This window comes from Peromyscus leucopus, chromosome 23, assembly GCF_004664715.2.
Source record: "Peromyscus leucopus breed LL Stock chromosome 23, UCI_PerLeu_2.1, whole genome shotgun sequence".
NCBI lineage: Eukaryota > Metazoa > Chordata > Mammalia > Rodentia > Cricetidae > Peromyscus > Peromyscus leucopus.
This window is the reverse complement of record NC_051082.1, coordinates 36,120,564-36,144,646: the sequence shown is the minus strand read 5'-3', so window position 1 is coordinate 36,144,646 and position 24,083 is coordinate 36,120,564. Positions and strand designations below refer to the sequence as shown.

At 52.5% G+C, this 24,083-nt stretch overlaps 3 protein-coding genes across 11 annotated transcripts; 2 read left to right on the top strand and 1 right to left on the bottom strand.

Moving 5' to 3' along the window:
- Positions 1-6,239: 6,239 nt before the first annotated feature.
- Pcp2 (Purkinje cell protein 2) lies at positions 6,240-9,401 on the top strand. Of its 6 annotated transcripts, none has more exons than XM_037198410.1 (5): positions 6,240-6,530; positions 7,007-7,085; positions 7,657-7,771; positions 7,951-8,075; positions 9,215-9,401. In XM_037198410.1, the coding sequence occupies exons 2-5, from the start codon at positions 7,032-7,034 to the stop codon at positions 9,332-9,334; spliced, it is 414 nt and encodes a 137-aa protein (XP_037054305.1). In that variant the 5' UTR covers positions 6,240-6,530; positions 7,007-7,031; the 3' UTR covers positions 9,335-9,401. The 6 variants fall into 6 exon arrangements, with proteins under 6 accessions (XP_037054305.1, XP_037054306.1, XP_028713191.2 ...); XM_037198411.1 differs by having other exon boundaries at positions 6,977-7,085; XM_028857358.2 differs by having other exon boundaries at positions 6,240-7,085.
- LOC114683173 (protein PET100 homolog, mitochondrial) lies at positions 9,395-11,229 on the bottom strand. The gene is made up of 4 exons (XM_028857362.2): positions 11,122-11,229; positions 10,335-10,421; positions 10,131-10,163; positions 9,395-9,531 (listed from the first exon to the last, which is right to left on the bottom strand). Exons 1-4 carry the CDS (start codon positions 11,146-11,148, stop codon positions 9,448-9,450), a joined length of 231 nt encoding a protein of 76 aa, XP_028713195.1. The 5' UTR covers positions 11,149-11,229; the 3' UTR covers positions 9,395-9,447.
- A 171-nt stretch (positions 11,230-11,400) lies between these two features.
- Xab2 (XPA binding protein 2) lies at positions 11,401-23,155 on the top strand. Of its 4 annotated transcripts, none has more exons than XM_028857355.2 (19): positions 11,401-11,507; positions 15,296-15,444; positions 15,718-15,841; positions 16,245-16,442; positions 17,626-17,760; positions 17,848-18,012; positions 18,769-18,913; positions 19,161-19,312; positions 19,394-19,513; positions 19,617-19,748; positions 19,837-19,968; positions 20,051-20,164; positions 21,378-21,540; positions 21,628-21,818; positions 22,006-22,128; positions 22,221-22,392; positions 22,585-22,714; positions 22,818-22,927; positions 23,027-23,155. In XM_028857355.2, the coding sequence occupies exons 1-19, from the start codon at positions 11,457-11,459 to the stop codon at positions 23,086-23,088; spliced, it is 2,568 nt and encodes an 855-aa protein (XP_028713188.1). In that variant the 5' UTR covers positions 11,401-11,456; the 3' UTR covers positions 23,089-23,155. The 4 variants fall into 4 exon arrangements, with proteins under 4 accessions (XP_028713188.1, XP_028713187.1, XP_028713186.1 ...); XM_028857354.2 differs by having other exon boundaries at positions 21,628-21,851; XM_028857353.2 differs by having other exon boundaries at positions 15,718-15,886.
- The last annotated feature ends 928 nt before the right edge of the window (positions 23,156-24,083 follow it).

The following is a 24,083-nucleotide window of genomic DNA, read 5'->3' as shown; positions in this document are numbered from 1 at the left end:
CTCACCTGGGTACCAGTACCACCCAGAAGTTCCTCCGTCTGTGATATAGTGTGACCACTCAAAGGACAACGGGACCTTGGAGATCTGGAACTGTTACAGCTGCCCTCTGTCATCCGAAGACTGGTAGCACCAGAGTGGGCAACATTTGGTAGCCTCCGGAGGCCTGGAGACCCCACCAGGTACTAGGAACTTTTCCTGTGCAGTTTTCTTACAGTCTTAACCTTCTGTGAGAGACCCATGCTGAAACAGGAACATAGACTTGGGAACTGTGACCATATATCTGTGCCTGTTCATGAAGAAATGCTTTCCAGTCTTTTCTACTAGAATATATTAATTGCACATGATAGTCTCACTATGATATCTTCATACATTCATATACTGTATGCTGATCATATTCACCCTTATTCCTCTCTTATGCCATTCTGGATGGTCCCCTTCCCAACTAGTCCCAGAAGGAGACCCCCCCCCCCCAGGACAGGAGGGGCTGCCTCCCAGACCTTGGATTAGGCACAAACCACACCCAAACACCTGTTTCCACAGAGAGATCCTTCATGAAGCAGGGAAAGAAAATTAAAATGGCTGCTTTCTGACTCGGGTGTAAATTTTCAGAAGAGAAAAGGGGGAGTCTGTGTTAAAATGGGATCTGCTAGGATGCAGTGGCTTATTTTGATTGGGCATGTCAATCAGGTGAACCAAAGGGGCTTTTGATTGCTGGACTTTGGTACTCACCCTCAGGAATGAGTCTGGCATAAGGAAGTGTCCAAATAAGGGAACAGATCATGGTGGCCAGCTTTAGGGATGTAATGGGTTTTAGCAAGGCAGAGGGAATGGGGAGAAGAGCAGGGTCTGCCAGGACCACATCTCGGTGGGCTAGTGTCCCTTACTCCCCCTTCTACCTGCACCTGCATGTGTGTCCCGATGGTTTTTAACCGGGCTTGCTTACAGGAGCATAGGCAATTTACCAGTGGCTACGTCACTGAAGAACATGTCCCCCCTCCTTCAGTAAATACTAACTTCCATTAGTTCAGAAAAGAATGAGGCTTTCTGAGCCTGTGACGATCATATCCACCCCCAGTTCCTCCTCCGCTCCCCAGACCTCCCAATGCCTAGCCCTCCCCACTCCATGTCTTCTCATGTTTTACTTTGTTTTGTAACCCATCCGGTTAGTGCTGCCTACTGGAATTTTGACGGATATTGTTGGCCTGATCTTGTGCAGGTAACACCAAAGGTGCAGGAAGTTGACGAATCTAACGGCCGCGTCGTGTCCAGAAGACAACATTTCATATCACTCCCTCCTCCTTCACATCCCACCCCCTCTTCCACAATGTTTCCTGAACTTTGAGGAGGCTCCTAGTTCTTTAGAAAGTGTGTGTGTCAGGAGTGGGGGCAGAGGGGGTAGGGGGCCCCGGGGGACGACTGAGGATCAAACCTAGGATCTCCCATGTACTAGGCAAGCACGTTACCACTGAGCTATAACTCCAGCTGTTTGTTTCACTCTTACTATCTCAAGAACCACACACACAAGGTGACAATTGCATATGTGTGCTGATATGTCTGTGTGCAGATTAAGTGCTTACACACACACAAATGGGGCGATCAAATTAAACTCAGAACTTTGGAACTTGGTTCCGTTGCTTCTCTAAAGAGGAGCTGACACCCTGTGACAGAGAGTGCATCACCCATAAGCATGAGGTTGCAGATCTAACAAGTGATAGTCGTGGATGTAAGCTTGCTCATCTGAACCAGTTTTTTCATGTTGTGTAAGTCTTCCAGGTGGGGCTGGGAGTGGAGCTCGGCTGGTAGAGCACAAAGTTATGGGTTCTAAACCCAGCACCATAAAAAACAAGCATGGTGGCCTACACATGTAATCCTAGCAACTTCTAGAGGCAGGAGGATCAGAATTCAAGTCCATACTTGGCTACATAGCTGGTTAGTGGTCAAGCTAGGACCCTAGTGACCCTGTCTCAAAATGTGTGTGTGTGTGTGTGTGTGTGTGTGTGTGTGTGTGTGTGTGTGTGTGTGTGAGAGAGAGAGAGAGAGAGAGAGAGAGAGAGAGAGAGAGAGAGAGAGAGAGAGAGAGAGAAGGTAAGGGTAAGGTAAGTGTGAGGATGATTGACAGGAGCAGGAATGGGAAGTGCTTGACAGCAACAGACAGCGGATGGCAGGGGCGGGAAGTGGATGGCAGGAGCTGGAAATGACCAATGACCAGAAGTGCTTACAGAAGCAGGAAGAGGCAGTGCCAGACTTCCTAGGGAGGTCAAACTTGAATGAAAATGAGGCCATGACTGCTCCAAGGTTGAGAAGGATTTTACTGTAGATATGAGGGAGAGTACAGACAGAGGCCTCTGGAAGAGTCCAGAGCAGGAAGAGAAAGTAGTAGACTAGACTTGACCAGTAGACTGAACCAGGCCATGAGAGGAGAGAGAGACAGGAAGAGCAAGAGAGGAGAAGAGGAGAGGAAGGGAGGGGAGGGGAGGGGGGAATCAGACCAAGAGAGCCAAGAGTGAGTCAAAAGAGAGGGTAGGAATCCGAAGCTGGGGGGCGGGGGAGATGAAGTCCCTGGGCTGAAGAGGTTTACGGAAGGGGTGAGGTGAGAAGAACAGGGAGGAGCCAAGAGTGCCGAGAAAGTTGGCAGCCAGTGTGCTTTGGTGTGCTAATAGGCACCTCAGTTAACCGGTTTGAGACCTAACACTGAGTTTCTTTGAGACCTAACAAAACTAAGCCATCCCTCTTTGATGGATTTCTCAGGTCACAAGCCAAGATTACGGTGAGAAAAGTCTTTTTCTCTCTCTACTGAGCAATATCTCCAGTCTTTTTCATTTGAAATGCCTTGTGAAATCCTCCTGCTGTAGCCTTCTGAGTAACTGGGGTTACAAACCTGCATCCCCAGGACCAACCCATAATATCTGACAGTTACAGGTGGACAAGGACGGCCAGCCACCCTATGTAGGACTTGGGGACCTTCCTTTCTTTCCTTTCCTTCCTCCTGCCTCCTTAACAGCTTTCTTGAAAAGTCATTCTCTGGGCCAGTGAGGTGGCTTGTCAAGGAAAGACGCTCTCTACCAAGGCTGACATCCTCTGTTCAACCCCGGGACCCACATGCTGGCTCCTGAAAGCTCTCCTCCGACCTCCACATATGTGCCATGACACTCACCAAAAGTATACAAATTAATTAATGGCTTTGGGAATATTAAAGGGTATACAACTATTGCCATAATCCATTTATTCGTTGTTGTGTTAAACCTGAGAATTACGAGAAGAAATAAGCCCACGATTGTCTGTGCTAGGTTTCAACCCAGCAACAAATGACTGAGGTGCCTATTTAACACAATAAAGTGGACCTGGCCACCAGGTTCTCCCTGCATTCTTCAGCCCCTACCTGTTACAGGGTCCTCCTGGCTGGCATGCCCCGCCCCTACCCAGGACTCTCCAGGCCAGGGGGCTGGGCCGCTCTTTCCTATATAATCAACCATTTCAGTTACCTGCCCTCTTTGGACCTTTGGGCCTCCTGGCTACTGTATCTGGTTCGCTTCTCTCCTCTCCCCCTTCCCCTCCACCCTCTCCTCCTCACATGGCAGAGTTCAGTCTGGTCATGTCCACCCTGGACTCTCCCAGATGTCCCTGCCTCTGCCTCTGGCTATGCTCGCCATGTAGCTACAATAAACCTTCTCTGTCATACATAGGAACAGTCATGTTTCCTTTCTTTTCCTTTTTCTTTCTTTCTTTTTTTTTCATTCAGTCGTATTAAAGCAAGCTGTATTTTGGGGTGCACCGGGGATTGGCTAGTCCAACTGCTTCTCCCTAAATCAAGATTTTAGAGAGCAACCCTTGCCTGTCTCTTGAAGTAACTTTTACGGGAGAGATAAGGTGTTCACAGGGGCAAGAGTAGCTGTTACCATTGTTAGAAAGATACAATGAAAGGGAAGGAAAGGGGAAGAATATACATCATGTGAACGGGGTCACAAGTTTAGTGTAGGTTTACAAAACACGTTTTGCAGTTTACATCAGATCTAAGAAACAGGAACTTATTCTTAATTATAAATAGAAACTTTAACTTGCAAGGACACAGGGCAAACAGGAACTTATTCTCTAACTACAAACAGAAACCTTAAGCTGCAAAGGACAAACTTATTCTTAACTATCTTAAGTGCAAACAGAACCCTTAACCTGCACGGTATATTTTCCTGTTTGGTTTCACATTAACTTTCTAGGTATACTGCTGCTGTTTTAGTCTCAGAGTGGTTTGAAGCTGGGTGTCATTATGCAACTCTGGCTGACCTGGAGCATTCTATAGTCCAAGTTGACCTTGAATTTGAGATCTTTCTTACTCAGCTTCCTGAGTGCTGGGTTTACAGATGTGTGTCTCAAAGGAAGTGGACAACGTTTCTGAGAATGACAAGGGAGTTGTCCTCTGGCCTGCACACTCATGTATACACACGTGCACCTGCAGATACACACGGTTTTTAAAAATGGCCTTGAGGTGGCAAGATGGCTCAGTGGGGAGCGTTTGTTGCACAATTCTAACAACTTGTGTGAGATCCCTAGAATCCACGTGAAGGTGGAAGAAGAGCACTGACTCCAGGAAGTTGTCCTCTGCATATGCATTCACTCCACACAACAATAAATGCATACAAACTTAAATGGCCTTATAGCCGCTGGCATGACGGCACCTCTGGCAGCAGAGATAAGTATCAGTGCCAGTTCCAGGTCAGCCTGATCAAGAAGCTCTAGGCCCCTGGGCGTGTATTGCAAGATCTATCTCACACAAACAAATAAAAACCCAAAGCTGGTAGCTATAAAAATGAAGACACACAGAAAGAGTGCTGTGTGTCTCCTCAGGCAGGGACCCAAGTATAGCAGCTGCCAGCTAAGGAACCCCGAGACCGAAGGTATGGAGAGGCAAGGCAGAATGCCCAGAGTCCTGGGTTTCAGAAGGAATATGGCCTCCCTGACACCGTTATCGATCCAATAAATTCCTGCGGCTTTAAACCACCTTGTGAGAGGCACTCTGTTCCAGGAGCCCTTAGGAAATGCGTACATCCTACAACAAATAGAACAGCATACTGTTGACTGAGGATTGGGGCCTGGATGGTCGCGTGAGAACTGGGGCAGGTGGTAAGAGTGCTGACTCAACAATATTAGGAGGCTATGAGGACTAGTCTCGGTTGTTGACACACGTGGAAAAAGAGATCTTCAGTCAAGAACTGCCTCCCATCGGACTGGCCTGTGGGGGCATCTTCTTGACTGCTGATTGATGGGGAGTGTTCAGCCCACTGTGGGATGTGCTACCCTTGAGCAGGTGAGCCCGGACTGTAAAAGAGAGAGCTGGGTTCAGGGTGGTAGCATCAGAAGGAAGATGTGAATTCAAGGCAGTCTGATCTATACAAGTTCCAGGACAGCCAGGGTCACATTTCAACATTTTAAAAAGGAGGGAGGGAGGGAGAGGGAGAGGGAGAGGGAGAGGGAGAGGGAGAGGGAGAGGGAGAGGGAGAGGGAGAGGGAGAGGGAGAGGAGAGGAGAGAGAGAGAGAGAGAGAGAGAGAGAGAGAGAGAGAGAGAGAGAGAGAGAGAGAGAGCTGAGGGCTGGAGAGATAGCTCAGTGGTTAAGAGCACTGGCTGCTCTTCCACAGAACCAGGTTCAACGGCCAGCACCCACATGGCGTCTCACAACCATCCAGGACTCCAGTTCCAAGGGATCCAGTTCTTCTTCTGACCTCCATGGGCACATCACACATGTGGTGCACATATATACATGCAATATACATGCAGGAAAAACACTCATACACATAAAATAAATTTAAAGCCAGGATGCTCAATGTCCATCCAGCCTAGCTGAATCCAGGAGTTGGAGGTTTAATTTTTCAGAACGTGTCTCAAAAGAAGGTAAAGAACAATAGAGGGAGATAACTGATGTTGACCTCTGGTCTTCACAGGAGCATGCATGCACATGTGCACGAACCACATGGGCCCATACACCCACCACATGTACACACATACACTACAGAAACTAACCCCACCCCACTCACCCCCAAAAGAAAAAGAAGTAACATTTTAACTTTATTTATTTAAACTTTTTAAAGGGTTTGTTTTATTTTATGTGTATGGATGTTTTGCCTGTATGTATGTCTGTGAACCATGAGTGTGCCTGGTGCCCAGGGAGGCCAGAAGAGAGCAATAGGTCCCCTGAAACTGGAATTACAGATGGTTGTGAGCTGCCATGTGGGTACTGGAAATTGAACCTAGTACTCTGAAAAAGCAGCCAGTGCTCTTACCCAGGAGCGGTTTCTCCAGCCCTGGAAAAGAAGCTTAAGTGGTTGGTTTCCTGAAGGGCATCTTGGAGACAAGACCAGGCTCTCAGGGTGTGGTCAGAAAGCCACAGCTATTTGCTGGGGTGGACAGGGACTTCCTCTGCTCTTCCATGTGGGAACAGGAGACTGGAGACACTCAGCGTGGCCTTTGAGGGGCAGATGGAGAGCAGCTCCAGAGTTTCTTTCTTGGAGGCCCTAGGGGCGCTGCAGGGGCACAGGAGCGGTGAGTAGCAGGAGCCAGGTTGGCTTGTGTGTCTGCGGAGGATGCAGGGATTTCAAGAGGAGTCCTGGACCCCAACTCCCTCCTGGCCACCCCCCTGCAGATGTCAGCTGCGCTGCAGGAGGGTGAACATATAGACGGGAACTGGATGGCTTGGGGAGGGACTTCCTGCAGGTCCCACCCTCCCGTTGGTCAACGTCGCACTGGCTCCTTCGGGCCCCATCTGAGAGTCCTCAAGGCCCTGTGTGCATGGCTGTGCCCAGTGAGGTCCAAACCTGGACTGCTCTGCCCCCTCCACCCACCTCAGCATCAGTCTGGATGAACAATTACCTAGAGATCATCTTTCTGGGGCTTAAGCGTGGGTGGGAGCAGATGGGATGTGAGCTGGGGATTTGGGGATGGGGAAAGGTATCTGCTCCCCCTTCCCCCACATCCTGGCCTTTTAAAAGGCCCTCTCAGGTGTGGGGGCCCTGTCACAGGCCAGGAGGAAAGTGTGGGAGACACATGATGGATCAGGAAGAAGAAAAGAGCCAGGGGGTCTCAGATGTTCTGGACAAGGTAAGAGGCTCTGCCTGACACCACCACCAGCTTCTTGAAGTCCGTGACTGACAAGATTAATTCATTTGTAGGGCATCTAATTAGCAAGCAAGTCTCTGGGGTCCCCTGACCCAGTTACGGTAACATAAGAGGGGTATAGGAAGGAGGGTATAAGTGCCCCTCCCCCTGCCCAGGGCAAATGGATGGATTCTCGGCACTGTCCCCCTAAGAGATAGTAGGTGTTATGATTTAGGGGCATTTCTCAGCCCCATTTCCCTGGTAAGTGTCTCAACCCCCAAACCACCCGAGTCTGGTCTTGATCTAGGACAGTGGTGGAATAATGTCCCTGGAGGCAGTACCTTGTGAAATTGTGCTGCAGGCTGGGGCCCCAGGCCGGGAGGTGGGGGGTGGGGGGAGGGGGAGGTCAGGGAAGGAGACTCATGCTTCATTTAGAGAAACTCTACAGACCTGTGAGGACTATGGTGAGAGCGGAGATGGGGAGGCAGGCAGTGGTTCGGGTGGCAGCTGGCAGGAAGGCAGGAAGGCAGGACCGGTACAGTACCCAACTAAACCAAGCACGTCTGTCCCCAAGGCAGGTTCACCGGACCAAGAAGGCTTCTTCAACCTGCTGAGCCACGTGCAGGGCGATCGGATGGAGGAGCAGCGCTGTTCCTTGCAGGCTGGTCCAGGCCAGACCCCAGAAAGCCGTGAGCTGGGGCATGATGCAGGGTTGGGGTCGGAGGTTGGGGGGGGTGCTGCCTGAGAAGCATGCAGGCAGGCATGCAGGGGTTCTGGGGTCTTGTGGATTTAGGGACTCAGGGTGGAGAGTACCATGTGAGCCCTTTTGGAGTCTATATTCATGACCACCTGTCTCTGCTCCAAGCAGAGGGTGTCCCTGCTCCTGAGATGGACAATCTCATGGATATGCTGGCTGACACCCAGGGTCGCCGCATGGATGACCAGCGTGTAACCATCAATTCCCTGCCTGGCTTTCAACCTATTGGTCCCAAGGTAGGTGATGTCTAGATAACCTGTGTAGAGTGTAGCAGTATCCCTCTCTAGATCTACGCCCCATCTCCAGCCAGGATAGGATGGGACCCGATCTCTAACTCTGGAAAAGGAAAAGTGCAGATGGATGTCAGAGGGGCTTAGGATCATGCAGGACTCACGCTGGTGTCAGAACTATGGCTGGAAGTTACGGTTCCTGCCACAACATCTGTGTACCTGGGAGAGGCCACAGGGAGAAAACAGAGTTTCCTATGGCAATGCTCCTTGGAGGAGGGCATATGAGCTCACACACCCATGTATTAACTAAGAGCATGGGTTCTGTTTGGGGACATTTTCTTTGTTTCTGAGATAGAGTTTCATGTAGTTCGGTTGGCCTCAAACCCACTAGCCAATGATGACTTTAAACTTATAATTTTCCTACATGTACCTCCTTGGTGCTGGGATTGCAGGTATGAGCCACCAGGAGTGGTCTGTGTGGTTAGGGATGGAATTTAGAGCTTTGACACATTCTCTGTCAGCTGAGCTACACCCTAGCCCTGTGTCTGTGCACACTAGCACACATGTTACAAGGCCATGTGCACACGTGCGGGTAGAGGTCAGAAGTCAAGTCCAGCAGTTCCTCAGCTGCCATCACCTTGTTATTTGAGAAAGGACCTTTCGCTGCCCTGGAACTCACCAAGTAGACCAGGCTCCCTGGCTAGGCAGCCCTAGGGATCCTCCTGACTCTCTTCAAGCACTGAGATTACAAGTGCATAAGACCACATCTGGCTTTTCACCTCAGTGCTGGGGATTAAACTCAGGTCTTCAAGTGCACACAGCAAAGATTTTAATGACCGAGTTATCTTGTTGGCTCATTTATTTGTTTTTGAGACAGGGTTGCAAGCCTGGAACTTTCTATGTAGACCAGGGTGGCTTTGAACTTGAGATAATTCTCCTGCCTATGCTTCTTGAGTGCTAGGGTTACAGGTGTAAACCAATAGCTCAAGTTCTGATCAAGACCCCACTGAGAGCTGACCATCTCATACCCAATACCACACTGATGGGCAGATGAAGGCAGACAAAGGGAAATGTTGTTTGGAGACACCTCTGGCTTGTACTTTCCTTGGTCCCCTCTCTGTCTGACCCCCCCTCTTCATCTGCAGGATGGAATGCAGAAACGACCTGGGACCCTCAGCCCTCAACCCCTGCTCACCCCTCAGGACCCTGCTGCACTCAGCTTCCGCAGGAACAGCAGCCCCCAACCCCAGACACAAGCTCCTTGAGAGTTCTAACCATCCTGGGCCCCCCACCGGCCCCTGAAAACAACAATAAAACGCTTGGCACTAGTAACCAAGAACTGAGTGTGTGTTATTTCTGGGTGGAGGACTTGAAGGTCTCAGGACCTCTGCTGAGCAGCTTGAAGGAGTCTCTCTTCCCTCTGCTTCCGGATCTTCTGTTTGAACTCTTCTAACTCCTGGCGCTGCAGTGAGGAAGGGTATGATGGGAAAGGAGGCGGGGCACACACCTCAGGCCTGACTTACTTAGCCACCAGCCTCCTTTAGCGTAAGAGGTCAGTGTCCATGGGCCTGGGGCCCCATGCCCATCACAACCACCAGACCAGTGAGTTCAGCCCCACCCTTCAGGGAGAAGGTACTCTATGAAACCATTTGTGTCCGCCCACTCCTTAAGACAGGGTCTTCTCGCCTATCACAGGCTAGCCTTGAGCTCACTATGCATCTCAGAATACCCAGAATCCCCGATCCTCCTGCATCCATCTCTTCAACGCTGGAATTCTGGAATGACAGCCCTCTCTCCCCGCTTCCTCTCTCCAGCCCTATGCAGCCCAGGCTGGCTTCAATCTGCTAATGCTCCTACCTCTGCTCCCAAGAGGTCACAGGTGTATACCATCACGAACAGTAAGAAACTTGGACGGAAACAAGGTCTCTAGCCCAGCATAGCCTGGACTCCTATCTGTTTTCTGTTTCCAATTTCCTATCTATGGGTGAGGGTGAAATTTTCATTCCAAGCCCATCCAGGGTAAGGTGACACAGCCCCTTGGCAGAAGAACGGGTTACTTACCTGACCCTCCTTCTCTCGTGGCCACAGCTCCCTCTGTGGAACAAAGTCAGCAGGTGAGAACACAAGCCAGGAGACTCCAGAGTCCCACATTCAGAGCAGGGTTGACTCATGGGAGGCAGGCAATGGTCCCCAGCCACAAGTTAGTGCTTCATACCCCGCTTTCCCCACCTCAGGAATGATCCCGAAAACTCTCCTGATACCCACCTTGCGCTGGACAACATAGTCCTCAAACCAGTCTGCCTGATTGGAGATCCAGAACATAACCACGGGGAAAGTGAGGTAGAGTGACATCTGCAAACGCAAGGGAGGATGGGCAGAGCCCAGAACTCTCACCAGCCCAGTACAGGGAGATTGAAGGAGAGCTCAGAAGACAGATCTACCCTCCTACACAGGCCAGGAGCCCCGCCTCACATACACACACACACACACACACACACACACACACACACACACACACACACTCAGAAGACAGATCTACCCTCCTACACAGGCCAGGAGCCCCGCCTCACATACACACACACACACACACACACACACACACACACACACACACACACTTACACAAAGGTACGCTTTGGGGGTTCTAGAGCTCCCACTACAAAGACATATCCTCGAGACTTTATTTTATCTCCCAACCTGATCCCCGTAGCATTTCAAATAGAGGGGCCTCATTTTTTTCCAATTATAGTCCCCTACATTTAGGAGTCCGCCTATCTGAGACCCATTACGAACCCAGGGCTTCCTTCTGGAAATCCCGCCCTGGATCGGAAGCCTCCCTTCGCCCCTGTATGCGACGCTTCCTCAGACCAAACCCAGACTCTCCATTCTAAGCCCCCACATCTAGAGCTCCTCCCGCAGCGGTTCCAATACAAATCTCAGATACTTTCTCCGCGGAACTCCCCGCTCTGCACTTCCCTCACGTCCAAAAACTATTCTCACATTCTGAAAGACCCCGGGTCCAGACGTTCAACCCAGTCCCGAGCTCACTGACCCGAAACACCTCCAGCTTCACCCCCATCTCGCCTCTGCGGTTCTACGAAGCCACTTCCGCCCACAGGCGACTCTCCAGCAATGCAAAATCTCACTGGTGCATCTCAAGACCAGAGACTGGAGCGGAGTGGCCAATAACCCGGCATCGGTGGCGTCATCTTCCAGCGCCCCTCGTCCGCTTCCGGCCACAGCCTTGACACTACAGAATTCAACCGAGCAGGCCCGGCAGTCCGTGAGGCGCAGCCAATAGAGAGCGGGTCTGGTCGGAGAGGGCGGGCCTTCTGTGCGTGACGCCACCAGAGCGCGACTCTCGTCTGTACCTGGAGAGCCAGGAAGATGGTGGTGATGGCGCGCGTTCCGCGTCCCGAGCGGCCGGATCTTGTTTTTGTAAGTCTGCGGCGACGCCAAGGGTGGTCCGCAAGGGAGGATCCGAAGCTAGGTTCCTTCTGGGATCTGAATCTGGCTCTCGGGGGGGTTTAGGCCCAGACTGTGCGTGCCCAGTCCATGGGGGACCCTAACGAGCCGGAGGCGACATGTCAAAACACTGACCAGGCGGGAAATAAAGAACCAGCTCCCTCGTGGCCTGAGTGAGGAGCTGCTGTTGAGGTTAAGGTTTTGGTGTCTGGGGCCGGGAGAAGTGAGGTCGAGCCGGGAATGGAATAGCAGGGAAACGGCATGGATTTGGATAGGCTTAGTGACCAGGTTAGAGTTCTGGCTTCCGGATAACACCTTGACTTCTGGGGCTACAAGAACCTGGGAGTATGAAGAAAAGACTAGTGATGCGGATGGCCCCGGGGATCCTAGAAAGGTGAAAATTTGGTGCCTGAAATAGAGGCCCCATATTTCAACCGCGTTCACAGTGTTCTGGGTTTAGGGCCATTAACGTGCCTGTGTGTTTTTGAGTTACTGGGGTTTAACCAAGGGTCTCGTGCATGCCAAGCACGCACTGTACAATTGAGCTTTGTCCCCCCACACAATGTACCCCACCTCCTGAGATAAAACCCGTTAGCTTGCAGTTTCTGGGGTAGAGTTGAGCGAAAGTACAGGTTAATGGGATCCTGAAGGGCCAGAAGTTTGATGGACTAGGTGGCTTAATTAAAGATTTAGTCACCGGGGCTGAGGAGCTGGCTCAGTTGGTAAAGTGCTTGCTGTACAAGCCTAGGACCTCAGTTCAGACCCCTGGCACCTACATAAAATGCTAGTGAGAGACCCTGTTGTGGTGGTAATTTAATTATACTGAAATGTGATTTTGTTTTTTTTTTTTTTTTGTTTGTTTGTTTGTTTGTTTTTTGTTTTTTTTTTTTTTTCGAGACAGAGTTTCTCTGTGTAGCTTTGCGCCTTTCCTGGAGCTCACTTGGTAGTCCAGGCTGGCCTCGAACTCACAGAGATCCGCCTGCCTCTGCCTCCCAAGTGCTGGGATTAAAGGCGTGCGCCACCACGCCCGGCTGAAATGTGATTTTGATTGTATGTTAATAAATAAAGTTGCCCGGGGGTCAGAGCTATTAGAGCCATAGCAAGAGTGTGGCGGTGGTGGCACACGCCTTTAATCCTAGCATTCCAGAGATAGAAATCCCTCTGGATCTCTGTGAGTTCGGGGCCACATTGGAAATAGCCAAGCATGGTGGTGACACACTCCTTTAATCCCAGAAAGCCAGCCTTTAATCCCAGGGAGTGGTGGTAGAAAGCAAAAAGATATATAAGGCATGAGGACCAGAACTAGAAGCATTTGGCTGGTTAAGCTTTCAGGCTTTGGAGCAACACAGTTCAGCTGAGAGCTATTGGGATGAGGACACAGAAGCTTCCAGTCTAAGGAAACAGGACCAGCTGAGGAACTGGTGAGGTGAGATAGCTGTGGCTTGTTCTGTCTCTTTAAATAGACGAACAGACGGGAAATAGAGCCTCTCATTCGGGAGGCTGGGACACCGCAGGCGGAAGGGTGAGATTTTGGCTCTGAGCTCTGACCTCTCGGCTTTCTCTTTCGCATTGTTTCTGTGTTTCTTATTTAATAAGAAGGTTGGTTACATCAATACCCTGTCTCAAAAACAAGGTGGAGAGCAATTGAGGAGGACCTCTGGCTTCTGCACCAGCTCCCACATATGTATACGTGAATGTATACACACACGGGGGAGTTACTCTTGTTTTATTTGAGATAGGATCTCACTATGTATGTAGCCCTGACTGGCCTGGAACTTACTATAGACCAGCCTCCCCTAGAACTCATAGAGATCCACCTGTATCTGCCTCCCGAGAAGAGGCTGGAAGAAAAAAGATTTAAAACTTTAAAATTTTGGGCCAGGTGTGATAGCACACGCCTTTGATCCCAGCACTTAGGAGGCAGAGGCAGGTAGGTCTCTGTGAGTTTGAAGTCAGTGTGGTCTACATAGTGAGTTCCAGGACAGTCAGAGCAAATAGTGAGACCCTGTCTCAGGGAAAAAAAAAATTTTTTTTTAAATTTCATTATCTGGGTCTGACATGAAGATAGGTCTGGTGGTGACAGTATGAGTGTTCGGGATCAAAAGCCTGATGTCTGGGAAGAAGTGTGTTGTGTGTAGATACAACCTGCTCTCCATGGAGGCCTGGTACCTGGACCTGTGCCCTAGTGTTATGAGAGTCTAGAGATTATGGGGAAGGCATGAGAGAGGGTAATGGATGGTGAAAATGTCCAAAACTCACTGTATATATGTATGAAATTGTCAAAGAATTTTTTAGAGTGGGAATTGGGACCAGGGAGTGGGCAGTGGGATTTACTGGCCAACGCTGATAATCTGGGCAGGGGTCTCATTAACAGCTGAGAAGTCTGCATGGGCAGTTGAATTCTAAAGCCCAGGAGTCTGAACTGGCACTCTAGCACAGTGCTTCTCAACCTTGCTCATGCTGCGACCCTTTAATACTTTTCCTCATGTTGTGGTGACCCCCAACCGTAAAGTCATTTTTGCTGCTACTTCATCACTGTAGTTTTGCTACTGTTATGAATCACAGTGTAAATATCTGTGCTTTCTGGTGGTCTTAGATGATGCCTGTGAAAGGGTTCTTCGTCCCCCAAAGGGGTGGCAACCCACGGGCCAAGAACAACTGCTCTAGCATCTGAGTGACTGATAATGCAGTTTTGACAGAGGAAGAAACCATGCCTGGGACCTTGCTGTGTTGTGTTTGTTTGCTTGTTTAAAAATGTTTTTGCAGCCGGGCGTTGGTGGCGCATGCCTTTAATCCCAGCACTCGGGAGGCAGAGCCAGGCGGATCTCTGTGAGTTCGAGGCCAGCCTGGGCTACCAAGTGAGCTCCAGGAAAGGCGCAAAGCTACACAGAGAAACCCTGTCTCGGAAAAAAAAAAAAAAAAAAATGTTTTTGCTATCGTGTTTGTGTGTGTGTTTGAGTATGTGTGTGTAAATCAGGTGTCCACAGAGGCCAGAGGCTGGAGTTGCAGGTGCTTATGAGCTGCTGGACATTGAGTGCAGGGAACATGAGGGCTGAGTTCGAGTCCTCTGCAAGAGCAGTTTGTTTTTAGGTATGGTGTGTGTGTGTGTGTGTGGTGTGGGAGTGTGTATGTGTGAATATGTATTGGCCAGAAATAGACTTCAGCTGTGTTCCTCAGTTGCTCTCTGTCTTGCTTTTTAAGAGAAAGTCTTCTCACTGAACCTGAAGCTCACTGGCTAGCTAAATGGCTGGCCAATGAGCTCTAGGGTCTACCTGTGTCTGCTTGCCCAGCCTTGGGATTATAGATGCACAATGCCATTACATGGGTGTTGGGAATCTGAACTCAGGTAATCATGCTCGTACATACTGACTGGGCCATCTTTCCACTCCCTTTTGGTTTTGCTGTTGTTGCTGTTTTTTATTTTAGCATGTGCAAGAGGTAAGTCCTGTGGTGTGCCACTGTGTGCATGTGGAAAGTAGAGGACAGCTTAAGGAATTGAGTTCTCTCCTACCATGTGGCTGAACTCAGGTCCTCAGGCTTGGTGGCAGGTGCCTCCACCCACTGGGCTTCTCACCAACCTCGAATTTGTTTTATTCTTCGAGGCCTTTTGCCTCTGAAGCGATGGGAGTGCAGGCTTGCACCACTGCCTTTGGCTGGGCGTGGACGTTTAGTGGAAGCCTGGAGTTAGGGGCTGAGCCCCAGTATGGGTGCGACCCCACTGCGTCTAAGGCCTCTTTTCTCCCATTCTCTGGCCCTGGCAGGAGGAAGAGGACCTTCCCTATGAGGAAGAAATCATGCGGAACCAGTTCTCCGTCAAATGCTGGCTCCGCTACATCGAGTTCAAACAGGGGGCCCCGAAACCCCGGCTCAATCAGTTGTACGAGCGGGCGCTCAAGCTGCTTCCCTGCAGGTGCAAATGCCCCCCCCTACCGCTACCCTGCTCACCAGCCCCTACCCTCCACATACAGTCACATCACAAGTGAGGATGCGCCCCAGGTGACCCCTGCATATTCCCTGACTGAAATAGCCCTGGTGGGCCACACCTTCCCTCCTGTCCCAGTCTTGCCCTTCCTTGAGCTCTCTCACCCCTCCTCAGTCCCCTTTTTCACCACAGTTGCCTCTAAAGCAAAGAAAGGGTTCTGGGGTTCCAAAGCCCATCATATCTGTCTTTCCTGCTCTCTAGCTACAAACTCTGGTACCGCTATCTGAAGGCACGCCGGGCACAGGTGAAGCATCGCTGTGTGACTGATCCTGCCTATGAAGACGTCAATAACTGCCATGAGAGGGCCTTTGTGTTCATGCACAAGGTGGGGAGCCGGAGAGGAGGGGGATGCAGTGTGTTCATGCACAAGGTGGGGAGCCAGAGAGGGGATGCAGTGTGTTCATGCACAGGGTGGGGAGCTGGAGAGGGGATGCAGTGTGTTCATTCACAAGGTGGGGAGCCGGAGAGGGGATGCAGTGGGAACTGTTTCCCACGGGAGATGTGAACAGACGTCTACCCTTATAGTACTCCACCAAAAGCACAGGTCCACCAGAATGTCCCGCCAGCTCAAGGAACTAACGAGTTTGTTGGGCTGACTTACAGAGCCCAAGTGAGGGGTGATGAGACCTATTGCCTCCCTGTTGCCCTTATGTTCTGGATAGGATGGTAAGCAAGCATGGAGCCTGTGGCTCAGACAGACCTAGCCCATCACTCTCCATTATTTTCAGATGCCACGTTTGTGGCTAGACTACTGCCAGTTCCTCATGGACCAGGGACGAGTCACACACACCCGCCGCACCTTTGACCGTGCTCTCCGGGCACTACCCATCACACAGCACTCTCGCATCTGGCCCCTGTATCTTCGCTTCCTGCGCTCCCACCCACTGCCTGAGACTGCTGTGAGAGGCTACCGTCGCTTCCTCAAGGTGAGCACTATTGAATAGCCCAGTTCCCAGGTCGGCTTCCAAACCTTGTCTCATTGGGATAAGGGCCCTCAGGCAACAGATAGGCTGCACGAAGAGGCTCCTATGAATAGATACAGTTTGTGATTTCTTTCTTTCTGCGTGCGTGCGTACTTGAGTACTTGCAAGGCAAATGCTTTGTACACTGATCTTCTCCCCACCCACTGTGGTTTTATTATCTTTAGTTTTTAAGGAGTTAGCTTTTAGCTTGTACCTGCTCCACAGCAGGTATAGCGATGAGAGCTAGGGACAGCATGCATAAGGCAGTCATCACCGGCTGCAAGGACTTTCAGTAGACACATGCGTGAAACAGAGAGGGATAAGACGCATGTGCAGTAGACATCATGGCAGGTGGAGCGTTTGTTCTCAGCTTCTGATAGCTGTTACGGTAAATTCCTTAGCATGGGACTGCTTGGGTGCAGCTTGTGACAGAAGCAGGTCCTTTCCTGACCATCAGAGTCTAAGTTGGACTGCTTAGAACTGAAGTTGGACAGGGTTTGGGGCGGGGGAAGCTGTTGAGGCTAAAGGAAAGGCCAAGGCTGGACCACTCAGGGGTGAAGGCCCAGGCTAGATTACTGTCTCAGTTCCTCTTCCTGTGGCTGTGACAGAACACCCTGAAACAGTCTAAAGGAGCAGGGTTTGTTGTGGCTCACAGTTCAGGGGTGCATAGAAGAGAAGCTAGTCACATCACATCCAAGATCAGAAAACAGCATTGTAGGCATGCTTGTGTGCTGCTCACTCTGCACATCATACAGGATCCTGCCCAGGAAATGACCCCGGCCATAAGTAACATGAGTGTTCTCATATAAATGAACGTAGTCCACATAATCTGTCACACACATGCTCTAACTACAGGCCCATCTCTAGAGTCTGCCAGGTTGATAGTTAACACTGACCATCACAAGTATTGTAGCCAAGCTAGACTCGTGTATCAAGACTGACCCAGAGGAGCCAAGGCCAGACCAGTAAAGTCCGAGGCTGGACTGTTGAGCCCAGGCTGGACCTCCAGAGAGCTGAGGCTGGCTTAGTTGGGCTGGCTGTTTGCTAAAAAACTGGTAAATGGGGGTGGGAGGCGTAGAGCCACTTAGTCGGGAGTGAGATGTCATCTGCTGCAGCCCCACTCACCAGCGGGGTGGGTGTTCTCCAGCTCAGTCCTGAGAGTGCCGAGGAGTACATCGAGTACCTCAAATCCAGTGACCGGCTGGACGAGGCTGCACAGCGCCTGGCCACCGTGGTCAATGATGAACGCTTTGTGTCCAAGGCGGGCAAGTCCAACTACCAGGTAGGTCTCCTGGAGGAGAGGCTGGGTGAGACGTGTCCTCCCTCCTGGACCAAGACTGAGATGTCCCCGACACCCTGTGTCCTGCAGCTGTGGCACGAGCTGTGCGACCTTATCTCCCAGAACCCGGACAAGGTACAGTCCCTCAACGTAGATGCCATAATCCGTGGTGGGCTCACCCGCTTCACCGACCAGCTGGGCAAGCTGTGGTGCTCCCTGGCTGACTACTACATCCGCAGTGGCCACTTCGAGAAGGTATGTGGGTGCCTAGGCCTGAGCTGTGGGTCTCTGGAGGTCACTCCGAGTGCATAGGCAGGAAACAACCACAGACATGCTATGTGTGACACATATCTCTCACACACACACACACACACACACACACACACACACACACACACACTTGCCATCCCCGCAGTGAGGGTGGTTCAGCAGCCTGCAGACAGGGCAGGCTGACTCAGGGTCTGCTTCTCTCACCTCCTGACTGTTTGAAAGCTTGTTTGGAGGAGTGTGGCCACTCGCATACCCTGACTGAAGCCCAGGCTTCTCTGTTCTGGGGAGATTGTCCTTTTGACATAGTGACGTGGCGTGCGGCTTTGGGAGGGACATACATGGGGCGGTGAGGAAGGAAAGGACACCTCCCTAGCCAGCCCAAGTCAGCCGACTCAACTCTGGCATCCAATGGGGTGACAGCTGTCGCAGCCAGGCTGCCCTCACAGATGCCCCAGTTCGCAAAATGGGGGTGATGGTCGCACTTCACTGTAAGGAACTGTGCCACAGCACAGAACGAGTGCTGACCAGGCGCCCGATGTGATAAATGCCCCTCAGGTTGACTGTGGCTGCCCCTCCCTCCTTGCTTCCCAGTGGCATGCTGGGAACAGGGTTTGGTGGGACTGGGAGAGTCTCCAGAGGACTAGCACTGATCAGGCCGTGGTTGCTATCAGTGGGTCCTTGTGGGTGGGCTCTCGTGCCTCTCCCACAGACTTTTCCTCACGCCATGTCTGAACCCCACAGGCTCGGGACGTGTATGAGGAGGCTGTCCGCACCGTGATGACTGTGCGAGACTTCACCCAGGTGTTCGACAGCTATGCCCAGTTTGAGGAGAGCATGATCGCGGCAAAGATGGAGACTGCCTCTGAACTGGGGCGCGAGGAGGAGGGTGCGATGTGGGACAGTGGGCTGGGGAGGAGAGCTTGAATTCCTAGCCACTGTGGTGGAACAGAGGCTGGCAAGGAGAAAGGCTGGGTGGACGCTGGGGCCAGGGTGTCCTCGAACAGCCATAATTGAGCACAAGCATGGGGTGCAGGGTGGCCAGCCCGGCTCCTCGGGGAGGGAGAAGCTTAGAGACAGAGGCCTGTGCTGTCACCTCCAACCTCCCCAGCTTCATGAACATGTTTGGTTCCCAGATGATGTGGACCTGGAGTTGCGCCTGGCCCGCTTCGAGCAGCTCATTAGCCGGCGGCCCCTACTCCTGAACAGCGTCCTGCTGCGCCAGAATCCGCACCATGTCCACGAGTGGCACAAGCGTGTGGCCCTGCATCAGGGCCGCTCCCGGGAGGTGCGTGACGCTCCCCAGACCCATCTTGCCCTGCCCCTTAGAGCCCAGCCCTGCCCTCACCGTCTGACCCTCCTGTTCCAGGTTATCAACACGTACACAGAGGCTGTGCAGACAGTGGACCCCTTCAAGGCCACAGGCAAGCCCCACACACTGTGGGTTGCATTTGCCAAGTTTTATGAAGATAACAGACAGCTGGATGATGTGAGTTACAGTTATGCATGCATCTACACACAGGTCTTTTCACCATGGGACTTGGGGGTGGCCACGTGGCAGGGCCTCAGTCAGTCTCTGCCCATCACCATAGGCCCGTGTCATCCTAGAGAAGGCCACCAAGGTGAACTTTAAGCAAGTGGATGACCTGGCAAGCGTGTGGTGCCAGTATGGGGAGTTGGAGCTCCGGCATGGGAATTATGATGAGGCCTTGAAGCTGCTGCGGGTAAGGATGTGAAGACCAGCCGGGGGTGTGTAGTGGGGCCAGGACAGCCTCTCAGTGTCTCCTTGCCTCTGCCACTATCTCTCCACAGAAAGCCACAGCGCTGCCTGCGCGCCGGGCTGAGTACTTTGATGGTTCGGAGCCCGTGCAGAACCGTGTATACAAGTCACTGAAGGTGTGGTCCATGCTTGCCGACTTGGAGGAAAGTCTGGGCACCTTCCAGGTCAGCTGCCATGGGCAAAGGTGAGGCAGAGCTTGTTCCCAGCCCCAGAGCGGAGCATTCCCTGACCTGTCTGTCCCCACAGTCAACCAAGGCCGTGTACGACCGGATCCTGGACCTGCGCATAGCCACACCGCAGATCGTCATCAACTACGCCATGTTCCTGGAGGAGCACAAGTACTTCGAGGAGAGCTTCAAGGTGAGGCATGCCCTAAGGCTGCATGTCAGGCCAAGGCGCAGTAAGGCGGCTCCTTGTTGTCTGCAGATGTCCACTTGTCTGTGTCCTCTCGCTGTCAGTGTCTGTACATCTGTGTTTAGACACGTCAGGACCATGGGGTGGTGGCTTGTATTAGTTATTCTTACTGTTCTTGGGACAAACCGTCGAACAAAGGCAAGCCAAGGGAGGAAGTTGATTCTGGCTCACAGTCAGGCTCTATTCCATCATGGCAGGCCAGGCATGGCAACAGAAAGATCCTGTGGCTATCCACGGTGCACCTGCAGTCAGGGAGCAGAAAGGGATGAATGCTGGTGATGGGCTCAGTTTCTCCTTTGTACGTAGTCTAGGATCGCAGCCCATGGCATGGTGCCCCCCCCACACACACACATTTAGGATGGATCTTCCTGCCTCTGTCAACACGAGTTAGATAATCCTTTAGGTTATTCTAGAATCGTGTTACGCTGACAGCAGTAACTGTCATGGGGCCATTTTTATTCCTTTCCGCAGAGTATGTATGGAACCCAGGACTTTGGGCATTCGAAGCAGGGGCCCTTAGCACTGAACAACATCTCAGTCTCTGATCTCTCATAAAGCCACCAGTCATGACTGGTTAGGCCTACCCTAACAATATCACTCTAAGTCTATTTCCTCATTTCCAAATAAAATGCTTGCATGGTGAAGGACTGGACACCAGGGCCTCAGCATGTGAGTGGTATGGGATAGGGCACTTTCCCATAGCCAGTACTGACTCTTCCTCCGAGTACTCGGGTGAAATAGAACAAATGTGGGAGCCATGTGTGCAGCGCCGTTGGCCACTGATCAGGTGACGGGGTGTGGGTGGGCACATGGCTGTGTGTGTCTGTGCTGGCCACAGGCAGATACATGGGGAGTTGCATTTAGCCACGTCCCCATCCTTCTGCCTAGGAATGTGAACCCTTTCCCAGGACCCTGGGTGCCTGTGTCTGTAGAGGTTAGGAGCTACCTCATCCATGAAGTACCACACTGTTAGACTGTAGAAGTAACACACTGTTGTGCCCATACCTTAGGTCCCTCTCATTGGTGGAGGGGGACAGGGTGACAGACTTAAATGTGCCATGATGGAGGGTAGGCAAGGAAGGGGCCCTGGGCAGGCTTGTGGGAGACCTGAGCCAAGGGCATCTGGATACTGATACCTCCATGGCTTCCTTGGAAACAGGCATATGAGCGTGGCATCTCACTGTTCAAGTGGCCCAACGTGTCAGACATCTGGAGCACCTACCTGACCAAATTCATTGCCCGCTATGGGGGCCGCAAGCTGGAGCGCGCACGGGACCTCTTCGAGCAGGCACTAGACGGCTGCCCACCCAAATATGCCAAGAGTGAGAGATCTGTGGGCTGTCACAGGACATGGGGATGGGGGTGTGGGCTGAGCTGTGGACTACTAACTGGACTTTCACCCTGTGCAGCCCTGTACCTGCTTTACGCACAGCTGGAGGAGGAGTGGGGCCTTGCCCGTCACGCTATGGCTGTGTACGACCGCGCTACCCGGGCAGTGGAGCCAGCCCAGCAGTATGATATGTTCAACATCTACATCAAGCGGGCTGCTGAGATCTATGGCGTCACCCACACTCGTGGCATCTACCAGAAGGCCATTGAGGTACCCGCCACTAGTGACCAGAAGGCCATTGAGGTACCCGCCACTAGTGACCTGGTGTGGGGTTGACATTCGGGCAGACAGAAGGATCCCAGGAAGCCTGCCTGTGTAGAGGGTGGAGGAAGGCCTTCCTGAAGCCGGATACCGACCCCCTCCCCTCACCCCTGCTCTCCCTGACCACATGGTGCAGGTGCTGTCCGATGAGCACGCCCGTGAGATGTGCCTGCGGTTTGCAGACATGGAGTGCAAGCTTGGTGAAATTGACCGAGCCCGTGCTATCTACAGCTACTGCTCCCAGATCTGTGATCCCAGGGTAGGGCTGGGCCTGGGTTCAGGAAGGTAAGGGTGAGCAGTGGGGATCTGTTCAAGGCACCTACCTCACCCGCATACCTGCTCCCCCCCCAGACCACTGGGGCATTCTGGCAAACATGGAAGGACTTTGAGGTTCGGCACGGCAATGAGGACACCATCAGGGAGATGCTGAGGATACGTCGGAGTGTGCAGGCCACATACAATACTCAGGTCAACTTCATGGCTTCGCAGATGCTCAAGGTGTCAGGCAGTGCCACAGGCACCGGTGAGCTGCTGGAACCTCCTTTTCCTTACCGTGACCATGCCACATGGGGCCATGTCCTCCCCATCCCAGAGCACTCACTACCCAGCCTAGGCCTCCTATCCTGGGACCCTCCATCCTGGGCTGGTCTGATGGGCCTTGGAGAGGGCCTGAGGTCTACCCCTGACCTTTCCCCCCCCCCCCCTGCACCCACAGTGTCTGACCTGGCTCCTGGGCAGAGCGGCATGGATGACATGAAGTTGCTGGAGCAGCGGGCAGAGCAGCTCGCAGCTGAGGCTGAGCGGGACCAGCCTCCAAGGGCCCAGAGCAAGATCTTCTTTGTGAGGTGAGGGCAGGAGGATGTGGGCCAGCCCTTCTTAGGGAAGGGGTGTTCCAGGGAGGCTGCAGGGGAGGCGTCCACTGAGACCACCCTCCCTCACCAACTCCAGGAGCGATGCATCCAGGGAGGAGCTGGCAGAGCTAGCTCAGCAGGCCAACCCCGAGGAGATCCAGCTGGGCGAGGACGAGGATGAGGATGAGATGGACCTGGAGCCCAATGGTCAGTGGCCTGCCCGGGGCGGGGTTAAGGGCAGAGGTAGGCCACTCTCCACCCCCACCCCCAGGAGTAACCACCTTGACCCGTAACCACTTCCCACAGAAGTCCGACTGGAGCAGCAGAGCGTGCCAGCTGCTGTGTTCGGGAGCCTAAAGGAAGACTGACGTCCTCCACGCTTTTCCTCCATTGTCCCTCCCCCTAACCACTTGTAATACAGCCCCTCTTTGTACATCACTGTCTCAGCCTCCTTCCTGCTGCCCAGGTGCCTCAGGGCATGCTACCTTAGAGCTGCCTGGTCCTGAGCCCTGATTGGCTGGGACGGGAGGTGGGGCGGTGGCAGGTGGACAGTCTGCCCTCACCCTGCAGAGCCAGTTCTGGACGCTGCAGGGCCAGTTCCCTGCCCCACCCCAGGCTTCTTGTCAGGCTTGCCCAGTCAGAAGCCTGCTCGAGCCTCAAGCTCAGGGGCAGCCAGCCCCTCTTGTGTGGGTGTCACAGCCCTGCGGCTTCACAGACCCGTGAGTGCCCCATGTAGTCAGCAGGCCCTGGAAAGCCCACTAGTAAGGCGCTTGAATCACTGGCTGGAGGCCAGGACCAGGCCTTGTGCACAGGCCACATCCTGGTGGAGGCCTATTGCTTAAGTTCTAGGAAGCCATTAGTGCCTCTAAACCATTAAGGGGCTTTTGGCATCAGGGGACATAATCAGATTTGTGTTTTGAGCAGGTCACGCAGGCTGCCATGTGAGCAGGGGGCAGCTGGAGACAGCTGTTGGCTTGGATCATGGGATAGTCAGGGGTGGTTTAGGAGGTGAGCTGTATGATTTGGCAGTGTCTGGGAAGCCAGGCTGTAGTGAGCCTCACACCTGAGCCCTGCACCTGCAGTGGCCACTGGATCCTTGGATATAGGACTCTGAGGAAGGAACACAGAATCCCAAGCTCAGAGACTGTAACTGAGCCCAGAAATGAAGGCAGGTTGGCAAGAGGAAACGGAGATCGAGTTAGGAGCTGGCTGCACACCAAATGCCGGGGAAGATGAATAACAGCCACAGGGAGCAGGAAAATGAGCAGGTGGGGGCAGGGAAGGCCCAGGAGAGGCTAGCTGGTCTGGAACCTCCTGCCAGGTCGGTTCAGAGGTGGCCGAGAACATCCCGGGGAGGGAGTGA